The sequence below is a fragment of the Cardiocondyla obscurior genome, linkage group LG16 (genome assembly GCF_019399895.1).
Source record: "Cardiocondyla obscurior isolate alpha-2009 linkage group LG16, Cobs3.1, whole genome shotgun sequence".
Classification (NCBI taxonomy): Eukaryota; Metazoa; Arthropoda; class Insecta; order Hymenoptera; family Formicidae; genus Cardiocondyla; species Cardiocondyla obscurior.
The window spans coordinates 3,516,246-3,529,093 of record NC_091879.1 but is presented as its reverse complement, the minus strand read 5'-3'; the positions used below and the strand labels follow the sequence as shown (position 1 = coordinate 3,529,093).

At 39.3% G+C, this 12,848-nt stretch overlaps 1 protein-coding gene across 2 annotated transcripts in view; it reads right to left on the bottom strand.

The window, feature by feature from the left end:
- LOC139108865 (metabotropic glutamate receptor 8) overlaps positions 1-12,848 on the bottom strand; it is a 59,912-nt gene that overhangs the window by 9,145 nt on the left and 37,919 nt on the right. For both annotated transcript variants that reach the window (XM_070667505.1, XM_070667506.1), the window contains exons 5-9: positions 12,037-12,216; positions 10,129-10,298; positions 3,967-4,121; positions 2,869-3,117; positions 1,381-1,536 (exon numbers count right to left, since the gene is read on the bottom strand). In XM_070667505.1, the coding sequence (XP_070523606.1) occupies positions 1,381-1,536; positions 2,869-3,117; positions 3,967-4,121; positions 10,129-10,298; positions 12,037-12,216 (910 nt within the window). The remainder of the gene's footprint in view (positions 1-1,380; positions 1,537-2,868; positions 3,118-3,966; positions 4,122-10,128; positions 10,299-12,036; positions 12,217-12,848) is intronic.

The window sequence follows — 12,848 nt, the reverse complement described above, 5'->3', positions numbered from 1 at the left end:
ATATTTCACATTATTTGAATAATATTTGCTTTCGGCTGGCGGCGTTTCTCAGCACTTTTGAATAAACGAAACTCAATTTCCCGAGAGAAAAGTTGCGGTAGAATTTTACTTTTTTTTTATTTTTTTTTATTAAGCAGACTTGTTGAAAATTTGTTTTACTTTTCGTAAAAATGTTATTTATGGCGTAATAAATAAGAGATAAAATAATCGGAAGTCGACTGAAGTAACAAGATAACAAGGGTAATATCGAGCTGAGATTTTGTTTCAGAACTACGGTCGGTTTTACTGCCGAAATACTTGCGAAAATGTTGCGGACAGAAAGGGAATTTCTGTATTAGAAATGCATAGCCCTAAAGAAAGAACGAAAGAATCGTATAGATTATATAGATTAGAGAGAGAAAGATGGTTGGTGGAAGAGTGAGAGAAAAGGAGAAAGAGCCCAGATAAGTCGAAGTTTAAACCAAACTCTTTTCGAAGTTTACCAGTGGCGGCTGCACAAAGTTTCTTTTTACGAAACTCAATTATCGAAAACAATCTGCAAACATAAATAAAGAACGCTGTCTTTATTCGCGGCTGTTTGCTGTGAGATTTGCGGTAACGTTGAATGTTACCCATCACGCAGCATGTAATTAAGCGCCATCGAACGCGGCAGATTCAGCTAATTCCATAATAATCGACACCCTTTTTTATTTATTTTTCCCTCTCGATACTGCGCTCTTTCTCCACAAATTTCAGAATTACCTTGCGGATGCCTATAGATTTCGAACATTTTACAGCTCACGCTCTATTTATACTATTAATATTGATAGGAGCTATTGAAGCGGGATATCCCGATATATAAATTTCTCGTAAAGCGCGGGCGAATACCTCGCGAATTAAAAGCGAACAAAGGATTAGGCGCGCGGGATTGAAAGACGAGGTAGCGATGTTACGAAATTATTGGAAAATTCCGCGGGTGGAGGGAAAGGAGAAAAGTAAGTTCGAAACCGTTATGCAATATCGCCGGGGATAAATCTCTCGGCCGATGCCGATCGTCGAACGGCCAGTTAGAAGATAATCGCATTGCCATTTGATAGCGCGCCGTAACGAGGAGCAGTCTTAATTGCATCAACGTGAAAGTGTTACGTTGTCCATTAAATCAGAGAAAATGCTTTAATTGCAATATTGATGAGGTGTCGGGATCGCAGCTCTCTGACGTCACTGACCGGATTACTCGCCGCGGGAGGTGATGTGGCTCTATCGCTCTCCCCGACGTGCGCGGAATCGCCGCAAATTAATAGCACGTGAGCCAGCCGGTTTTTCGCGGCTCTTAGATTTTACTTAGAAGGTAAATTGAGCGTTAAGCTGGAAATTTATTCTTAAAGAACGGTTCGGACTCACCGATAAAACTGACGTTACGAATATGCTGGAGAAGAGTTGGGCCGTCAGGTGCTGGTACGAGCGACTCGCATAAATAATGCGGTGTACCCAAATTGTTAACACATTCTTCCTCGATAACACTATGAACACCGTGTGCCATGGCGTAAACTGCATCCACTGTAAAATAAACAACCGTGTCACAGTCTGTCGAGACCTTAAGAGCTTTGTAAAATTTAACGAGTACTTTATATCGTATTTTTTTTTTTTTTTTAATTAAATATATTACTACCTATGAGAAAGAAATTGTTCTACCTTCGCAAATAACTGTAAGGATTAAAAAAAAAAAAAAAAAAAAAGAAGAGAGGGATTAAATTATTTTTCTAGATTAAATGAGAGATCGCGTACATTGTCCTGTTTCTACAATCTTACTTGTCTCATTTTTCGCAACGAAATGTGAGTTGAATTTTGGTTTAATTTGCAAGATAGGTACTTCGCGCAATCAGACATTTTTATTCTTTAATCCACTTCGAGGGTTTTCACGTAGCGCAATGGGGGGGAACGTCGTCGCTATTTATTTATTCATGGATAAAGAAAATATCAAGCGCAAATTGTTGCCTGACGTGGCGTGCTAGTAAGATTTATCACTATCGCGATGCACTCGAACGTAAAGAGTTTCCGATCGCTTCGCGCTCGACAAGACTCCGTCATTTATCTCGCAAGAAAATAGAACGTGAGAAACGAGGGAGGAAGAGAAGGGAACATAAATGGAATCTGGGGAAACGTGACGGTTGATTTCGTGCAACTTTTCACACGCTGCCAGACATGTTTGTTAACCCAAAAACCATAGCCGGAGAAAATTGCTTAGTTTTGGCTCGCCACCGACTTTCCTTCCCATATCGCGTCCCTTGCACTACGAGCTCGTCGCGAAAAGCTCGTTCGATTTTCAACCCCGTCGGAAAGTACGCGATTTAATGGGTCGCAAAATACAGTCGGCTAGTTGTTCACCAGCGAATGCTTATGAATAGTTAACCGTCCTGGATTAATTTACTTCCGTTCTACATTCTCAGCGAGTTGAATTCCGTGTGCAGGACGACGTCTTAGTCATTGAAAAACCCACCAACAAGTTTCTTAAAATATTCTACGATTAAAAAAAATAAAAAAAAATTTTGTTAATACTAAAACGCCGCGATTATATAATAATAATTTTTAAATAGAAGGCAATTATATTTTGACGAGTGACAGGGGTTGAGTTTCTTGCGCGCTCAAGCACGGCGAGATGACAAATATAAAAGCCCCCCATGAATAGCGTCTTTCTTATCGTATTATAATTATATAACCGCTTGCCACTTTCTGTCAGCTTGACACAAGCGAGCCTGTGCACGCTTCGAAGAAATACATTAATATAAATTGGCTGTCGTCGCTTTTTCTTTAACGCGACGTTAAAATAAAGTAAGACGTTTGAGGAAATAAAAAAATCTCAATACACGGTGGAATAAATTGGTACGTTACCGACAAAAGGCACCAGACCCTCCTGTTCATAATCGATGAGGTTTTCCTCGCCGGTGCAGCGTCTCACGCTACTCGATGCGTTCGCGCTGAAAGTGCACTTGTGATGCTGCGACCAAAACTCTCGGAACCAGATATTTCGGCAGTTAACTATCTTCTCCTTCTGGATTTTATGGGGAACATTGCTTTCCGTCTGCCCGCTGCATTCGTCGCCTATCCTCGGCCGTAAGCTCAAGTAATAGTCGTCGAAGCCTGGAAATATCAGAATCGTACCGCGTTTCGTACAATCGTGTCGGCGCTACCGATTGCTCGTTGTTACAAACGTATCGCCCTTTTATTGCCGAGAAATTGAAATAAGAAGGCTTAATTTCCCAAAATTTAATCTAGCGTTTGCATTTATTTCGGAAAATTGTAACGGATAAATTGGCAATTGTGGCAATCAGGAAAATTATCTGTTATATCTTGTCACCCCTCGAGGATCCGTCGGTTCATAGAATTAATGAACACCCTAATGATGGCATTTATCTTTTTTGATACTTGGTAGGCCATAATTTCTAGTAATTTAGCCCCGGCTAACGAAGGCACGGTATACGCCTGCCGTTAATTACTTGGCAAAACAGAAATGCCGCCCGTTGCGTCATTTCTTCGGTCTACTAATGCTAACCCAGGAGTTGGGTTGTAACGCGACATAATCGGAAGAGGAAAATATTACTCACTTGTCACGCGAGATTAATGAACGTCAAGCCAAAGTTGAGACGATATCGCTACCGCGGCAACAAAGTTGCACAGTAAGCAGCCGCGGTAACAAGGAATTTCAATTGTGGCTCGGTAAACCGTATCAGTTATGTTGAGGACAAATAAAACGTTAACAAAATTTAATTATTTAATACATTATTAAAACTAATTTTTAATCAAATAAATTTTAGTATTTTAACGAATTAAAATGCCATCCATCCTTGAAACGATAATAATTTTATTTCATTATTTATCCTGTAATCCAAAAACCCGATCTCTAACTCGTCAGTGACTACGTAAAATACGTTTCGAAGCCCTTCCAGTTAAGTCGATAACGATTCGAAAAGCGTGGCGAAGTCTTTTTACCTTTCAGAGCATTTCTATACGGCAGGATAGTGATGGCACCCTCGGCCGCGAACTCTTGATCTCGAACGGGATGAACTTTGGCGCCCCACGAATCACTACCCACCCACATGAAATGGCCCGTGCGATTGGCCCTTACTGTTGCCTGAAGCAGCTTCCTGCAACAAGATAAGCCGCGTGATAAGGATAGATGAATTATGAGCAACGACGAACGCCAGCCACCATTAACTCACCAAGTACAATAGGATCCGCTACGTATCTCGCAATCAGTTAACTAAATCTGCATGATTACAAGACATTATACCCTACGTTTCTCTTATTTTTAGCGCAATGGTATAATAAAAAAAAAAAAATATATACATATATATTTAAAGAGCTAAAAAATCTGAAAATCGTTTAATTAACAATCCTTATCATTTATGTATTAATCAATAATTAGTCGCGAAACGTAGACACGCCAATCATTGACGGTTGAATATTCTTCAAAATTGATCAAATTGGATTATTTATATTTTCTTAGTAATATAAAAATTTCGACGAGAATAATTAACACGCTGCACGACGTTCGTTCTCATTGTTTCAGCGAGGGAGATTCAAGTCAGTTCTCAACTCGGTCTCGTCTTAACTTGATCGCGGCAATAAGAAAATCGACAAAAAGCTGAGCCTTCGCATTACACCGGCAACTTAAGCCCCAAGGAATCGTGATGGGATTTAATCGCGTTAATCCGGAAAGATATCGACGGAAGAAGCATCGGCAGCGAGCCGCAGATCGATATCAACTTATCGGTCCATGGAAATCGAATCGTTCCGGTAATGGCTTTTCTCCGGCGTCGGGAAACTCGGTCTAGAAGTCAATTATTTGCTTCGCGACGATCAAGCTGGGGGATCGTAAGCAACCGAGAGGACATAGTGCTCGACGCGACACGCCGATGGAGCAGCGGGAATCTGCGACCGATCGTTATCTCGTTAATTCGCGTAAGCTCGGAAAAATAGTGTCGCTTGTTCGCGTGTTTACATCAACGGCGCCGCTTCTTCGTTTTATTTATTTCATTTTTTTTTCCCCTATTTTTTTTTTTTTTTTTCCAAAACGCCGTTGCTCGATTTACGTCGTTTCATCCTGTAACGAAGGGCTTTCAAGGCGTGCCGAGTATTAGGTAAGAAATGCTCGGTGACTCGTGTATTGATTAATATTTATAATTATTAATTCCTTCGAAAACGTGAGAGGCACGAAAAATTCCACTTTCGCGATGCTGCGCGATGTCGAGAGGGACACGCTGTTTATTTTTAAGATACTGAAGGGAAACTCATAAAAGTTGGCGATATAGTGTAGAATAAAGCAAAGTGCAAGCACACAAAGGCCGGCGATCGATCTTATTACGATATATCGAGGTCATGAATTCGGATCGCTACCGGCAATAACTATTCACTTCTGCTCCCTGCTTCCGGTAAGGGGAAGGAAACGAGAAATGTACAACCGAGCCTTCCTCCCTCGGCGGAAAGTTTGACCAGTTTCGAACGGATTGCGCAAAAAGAGTCGGGCATTGTTGGATTATGTCGGTGGCGCGATCAGAGAACTTTGGAAATATTTTACGAAATTACATTCGAAATTTTTTAAAGCATTTTGACCAGCCCGTAGCGCAAAAATAACGGGCGGATTCAAGTTGTACAAAAATGCGTGTTTAAAACGGAATAAAAGAGATAAAATTCCGATAAAATTCTTCCCTTTAAAAAACAAAATTTGAATAAAATTATGTCCGATACCAGAACTGCCTTTTGATTCGACGTTTCTGTAAATTTTTGTTGCTGGCCTGACCTTCCGTGATCTTTCTCGATAAAAAGGTTATTTTTTCATCGAGCCAAGTTGCTATAAGAGAAGGGAAAAAAAAACCTTTAAAGAGTAACCGGTGTTCTCTTTATTAACGCACGGTGGCCGACAGTAGCGTGAGTTATGCGCGAAGAAACATTTCAAAGGTTTTTCGACGTTAACGCCAACGTTTCTTCCAACCTTTGGCGGCGCGCCAAAAATTTCATTGCCCGCGGAAACATCGACTGATATCTGTGCTAGGTGGTTGCTCGATAATGTATTGTTTCCTCTTGAACGCGCAATAAAGTCTCGTTGCTTTAAATAGACAGCCGAGCGCTTCTTTCGAGAAGGGAAAAAAAAAAGAAAAAATTTCCGTTCAATACATCATCGGAGTAGCGAGATAGATGGATAGATAGAAAGGGGAGAAGAAGAGAAGATAAGAGACGTGAAGATGACAGAGAGGGAGAGAGAAATCTCAAACCCTTCGACGGCGATGCTGACCGGAAATCCCTTTCCCCTTTTCGTTGAGATGCATCCGGCGGGTGAACGAAATTCTGATCGATTAGGACAAATTTTCGCTTGGGCAACATGATACATATATGAAACGCGCCAACTGAACCGTACGGAATGCGGGGCGCAAGTCGAATAATAAAAGTCACGTACATGATGTATTAGCTCATAAACTAACTTCGCACTCAATTACGTATCTAACTTGCACGCTTTTAAATAACAGTATAAAGATAGATTGCGAAGACTAGCAGTACTTGCACCCAAAGTGACGATATAAATCATAAGAAAAATGATCTGAGAAATAAGTACAGCTTTTTTTGTCAATAACTTTAGCAAAGAGCAATCGCGATAAAAGTTTTTATTAAAAAGAAAGATAGAGAGAGGAAGAAAAGAAAAAAAAAAAATTAACATATCGAAGAGATACTTTTCCGGAAAAGCGTCGTGGTATTCCAACACATATATTTTTGCACAATAAATACAACGACGTGGGAAAAAAAAGCGAGAAAGCAGCAGGGGAGGCAGGGAAAGATTTATCGCCAAGACATTTTCATGGGAAACTTGGAAATACCGCAGATACCATTAATTCTTTACGTGTTACCTTCGCGCGATCGTTGCTCCTGAGGGGAAACTAATCACGAGTTGTCTGCGCTCCCGCGACGCGGAAAGTTCGCGAGCGAGAGCGAGTCTTGGCATTTAGCGTTAATTGAAAGTTTCACACGGAGAGAGCAAATCTCTGGGCGAGACCGAGCGAGAGAACCGGGGGCTGAAATATGTCGCCTTTGAATTGACACGCGAAACACGTGTAAGGGGGCGATTATCCACGGGTCTCTCGCGGCAAATGGGGAATAAACCCGGGGAAGAGAGGCCATGCATCACGATTTCAACGGACTTTACGTAACAGGGGCGAGAAGAGCACGTCGGTGAACATTTCGCGAATCGCTGGCTGAAGCGGTTAAGCTGATTCGCGTCGAGTCGCCTGTGCTTCTTCTTCGCGCTACGTCCGCATTTACGTCACTCGCGCGGCAGCGAAAAAGAAAAGCGGGCCCGAGCACAGTTTTGCAACATCGACATTTACGAAAGAGAAAAATGAAACGGGCGAGGAGGACCGCGGTGCTGTACATCACGGACGTCAAAGGGGGGGAAAAAAAAAGAGCGAGCCGGGCGATTTTGTTAAAATATTGATGTCTGAAGAAGGACCGGGGAAAAATAATCGTTCTCGGCACGCATTTCGATTAATCCAGCGGGGGATCTGCCCGAGCTTCAGTTGAATTATTCGCTACAATGCACGATGTTTAAATAAAAATTGAATTAATAAAAAATATCTCTTCGCGAATATAAGAATTTAATATTAATTTATTAATCTCAGCCAAGTTTGTTTCTTTTTTTTTTTTTTTTTTCTTCCCTCCCAGAAAAATAACGAGCACGTTTAGAAAACGTATTTAGAAAATGTTCAGTCTCTTCATACGATTAGAAAATTTATGCGATCTAGAGTACTAGAGTTTCAAGCACTGGCTGTTAACGAACCGTGATACTGCTTGATATGCTAATATGTATATTCACATACATATTATGTGAAGAGTATCCGTGAAGTTCCACTACTTTTATGCTGATGACTATTGGAAAATGTAATTCCCAGTGCACAATTCATTGAAAGTAACATTGTACGCGGAATTGAATTTACTCTGTACGATTATACGTAAAAAAAAAAAAAAAAAATTAAACAAGACTATAAAATTGGATTAATATAAATCTTATAATTAAATAAAGAAAATCCTTTTTCTGTAAACGTTTAAAACGCGTATTAATTTTTTCACGTGGTTTTTTTAAATATCTTCTTGATACGAGAAATCGATTTTTCATGAATTTTTTAATATATTTACAAAACCGTAACGAGAAACAATTCCCATTTTCTTTCGTTTTAATTTCATTTAAATTACCTACTGTTTCTTTAATAAAAGCTGGCTCATCTTGCTCGGCACTGTCAACTGCAAAAGCCTGATAGGCACGTTTTATCATATGTTTCTTGCGTACTGTACAAGTAGCGAGACCTCCATTATTTTCCTGTTATCGAACGCGGGTGAGAAATGCACTCTTGCAACTGCTCGTCGCAGCTGCTCGACATTTAATTCGGTGTTGGTTTCTTTGTATTCAAAGTAACCGAGGATTGCGCGATGAATATCGGGCGGTTTTGCATTTCTTTTTACGGCGAAGAAACGCGCGCGCTGCGGCATTCTCAAAACACAAGAACGCAAAAAGCGAGGTACTAAGTTCCACCGAGATATTCTAGTCCGTAATTCGCAGCGTCATTAAGCTATAAGTTGCTTTACCTTTTCACGAATTAGAAAAAGAAGAAAAAGAAAAAGAAAAAAAAAAAAAAAAAATTACTGAAAAGTATATTCTTTGATTCAAACATTAAAATATATCTTTATGTGTCATTAAATTTATTCTGCCGAGTAAGATCTAATTGTAGCGATATCGGACGTTTATCTTTTTAATCAATTTGCACGGCCAGAATTTTGAATCGTTAACGCGAGGAAATTTGTCATGCGCTCGCCTTCAATTATCTTTTACCTGCCTCTAAAAGCTAACTAACTAATATCGACTTTTTAGAGCAGAAGATTAATCGCCGCCTGTTATCTCGTCCGCTTGGTTACGCCTTGATTCACTCGTAAGGTCGATTTACACTATGTGGCGTGGACCATCGCATGCCGGCAATAACAGCAGCACGGCGAGGCTTCGCGTTTTAAATGAGATTGTCTTCCCTAATCAGCATTCTTAACTCGTCGTAGGAGAACACACGTCGTTTTCGAAAACCAAACGCTTCGTTCGCCGAACGAATAATCCGGGCGTAAAATTTCATTCCGCAAGTTTACTTTCAGAATTTATTTCGGGAAAGTATTCGGCAAAACATTTGTTTCGCCTGGTGTTAATTATAACTCGTAATTAGATTACAGCGTGTACGCACGCGACTACTCGCGCAGGCACGTTTAAATATATAAATAAATGGTCGCTAATTGCGACAATCATCTTCCTAATTCAATATTATTTCTGCCGATATTACATTAGGTTTCAGGATAATCGGAAATTACACGTTCCACATTATCCACTGGGTATTACGTCATTATGCGAGAGGTTTTGACGTAGAAATTTGGAGCAAATATCGCTGCTTGATTGTGCCGTGGCTTAAATATACATTATCGAAATTAAATCGATTGTAAAATACGATGTTAATCGTTTTAAAATAATACTCCTTTAAATTAATCTTCTTCTTTTTTTTTTTTTTTTTTTAATTATTTTAACATGCCTTAAATTTTCCGATTCATGTTCTTGTAAAATAATTTTCTATTAATTAAACAATCAAATGTAGTTCGGCAGAAGAAAAATATTGGAACTTTTAAATTTAAATATACAATGTATAATTGAAAGTCGGTTATTATAATGTATAAAAAATATTCAGTACGTTTTAATATTTAGATTTTTAACTCTTGCGTCGAATATGTGTCTTTTCTTTTTCTTTTGCTTTTTAATTTAATGAGCACCGCGAGGGCATTGTACGTAATAAAAATAAGTTGCACAAAAATTGTAATTTGTTCCGATGTTTGAGAACATTTTGCTTAATAAAGAATGTACGATAGAAACAGTTAAAAAAAAAATATTCCCCTTGCAGTCCAGTAATTCCATTTTTCTGGTCCGGGTGCGGAGAGGAAAAATAAATAAAGCAAGCGCACGCCGCATGTTTCATGCAAGATAGATTTTAACAATCGTACTTTTTGCAATGTGCACTCTCATACGATATTTTATACAGTGACAACCTTATTTAAATGCAAAAGAGTACGTGAAATTAATCCTACCTTATGTTATCCTCGTCGACGAATATTATGACTCCCCTGGCGTTGTGCTTCGAGCTCAGCCGTTCGATTATTCTATCAAAATCCTCGGTCCTGGAGTTTCTCAGGATCTTCTCGCTGACTGCGACACAGATGTTATACTCCGACGAGAGAGCAATGAAACTGGCGATGCCCTGAAAATAGAGTTTCAGCCGCAAATAAATTGCCCGTCCATCTGACGAGAAATCGAATTTCAGCTGTAGCACGCGAATCTGTTTTCTTCGCAAACTATTGGAATATAACGAAAAGTACAGTATTTCAGAATGCACCTAACCGATCTATATTTATCCACGGCCGTTCGTTATCGACAATAAATTTCCTAAATTTGCATGAAATATCGCGATCATTAAGTAAAAGACGGTTAGGTTGTGGTGTACGAAGATAATATAAAGCAACGGCAAAGTTTCTACTTTCCCAGAGTTTTTTTTCTCTCCTTTTTTCTTTTCTTTTTTTTTTTTTACAAAAGAAACTTCTTTTCACAGTTTATTAAATTTCGTTGTACACTTTACGTTAAGCAAACCCCAATGTTGTATCAAGATTAAAACATAAATCTCGATTAAAATCTTACGTGTATTTAAAGAAACGTTTGCGGCAACAGTGCTTAGCTTGAAACAGTCTGATAATCGACTTTTTTTTACATTGTATAATATTGAACCGAGCGGTAGGGTTAATTCGACGTGTTTAACATTATAAATTTAGTTCGCCGACACAATCTATCTTATGCGTCTGTCACTGTACAATTGTCGAGACGAAATACGATACGGCCGATCACCGGGATGAACTCCACCTGTCTCTCACATTTCTCACCAAATGACATATACGCGATAGATATATCAATGCGGCTGGCTTGTCTTCGCGATAGTGCCCTGTATTTCGTGATATATTCGACTGCGTGTATGTAGGTGAAAATAGGAGAAAAGACGACCGGAGGAGCCCGCGGGAATACGAGACAACGTGTTGCAACCGCAAGTATTATTGACGTGTTTCACGGCGTAATAAAGTCGCGAGAATTTATTACGCTTCGCAGGCACACCGGGCGAAACATTCATCCACGCAATATCTCACGCACGTTGCAATAAATTAATAATTGAAACGATAAATAAGCGCTCTCGTGATTTTTAAACTGGGCACGCGTTTAATAATCACCGACGACAAACGCAGTGCTCTTTCTTTTTTAAATGAGAGATATGAAGATCTAAGGCCGGTATTCATAGTCAGCTCTTATATGTATTTAAGATTGTCTTTAGTCTTATTTGATTTTAAGCCACAGAGCCGTGTATTATCGTCTTAAGGCATTTCTCAAGATCTTGAGAGAAGAACCGACTGTGAATACCGGTCTAAGTATTGCCGCATTTTCGTGATAATTCTTTTTTTTCTTCTTTTTTTCATGCATTTTTTACTTTCTGAAATTTTCGTAAGATTGGATTGCTGTGGTAATCTCTTTACGCGGGCTACTATCGCCGCATATTAATCGCCTAATTTAAGCAGCGCGGGTAGCACTTTAATATTAAGCTTTTTGCTTGATTGTGCAATTAGTTTCATTTCTGCTTATTAACGCGGTCGCACAAAATCTCATATCATAATTACCACTGTTATAATAATAATTATCTGACGTGGCGTTAATGCAATTCTATGAAAAGCTGCAATCAAATGTTACATCGCGTTATATGTTTAATTTAATGTCGCATTTTAATCAATTTCTGGCGTAATTATAGGCTTTAAACGTTATTTATGTTTGAGAACAGTTTAATAAAATTGCACTAAAGATAAAAAAAAATATTACATTACAATAACTACTAAAAACTTTTTTTTCTTTTTAACGAATTTCATTCTTATGCTTCGAAAATAGCAGCTGTTTGAAACAACACTTACCTTCTCACCGTATTCGCCTTCGACAGCGACCGTAGAAACGTATTTCCATCCAAGCAGATGGATGACTTCGACAATCGCCTGGGCCTGAAAATTATCCGGCGGCACCACCCTACTGAAGTACTCGAATCGACTTTTATCTGAGAGTTCTGTACTGGTGGAGGCATAACTTATTTGCGGTATCTGCAAACAATAAAAGCGAAAGAAGCGTTAGATCGATTACATCGATTTAGAGTACACCTTACTTGTAAAGAAAAAAAGCTAACATCGGATATAATTTTTTAAATTTTATACGACTTTGCATTTTCAATTCTAACTTCTCACCTATAGCTCTCGGGGGCGACACGTTCCGTGGAATATTCTGTATATTTAATCACATTCGTAATAAAAAGAAATAGCGCAGATGTGAGAGATAAGCTCCGGTCTCGGAGTCAAGATACATTGCCGCTTTTCCGCGATGTTAATTGGTCCCCTCGCATACTATGCGGGGATTACACGGGTAGATTTATACAATGTGTACATACACGTTAATATTCCGGGCCCAGCGATAATGAGGGAAGCGGTATAAAAACATTGATAATTACCGACATTTTTAATTTTTATATTTTTTACGGCAACGTGCATTTTCCGGCTCGATGGCCGATCTTTATTTCTTCAGCATTCCCCTTTAATATTCCGCATTATTTGATGCGCGACCCTGTTTTCTCGTCGGAAAATGCAACGGGAACTTAGCAGCATCTGTGCAGACAGCATTGCGAATCTAATAATCGTGTGCCTGCTGGCTAATTGTAAGACTGCCGCCATTATCACTCCCG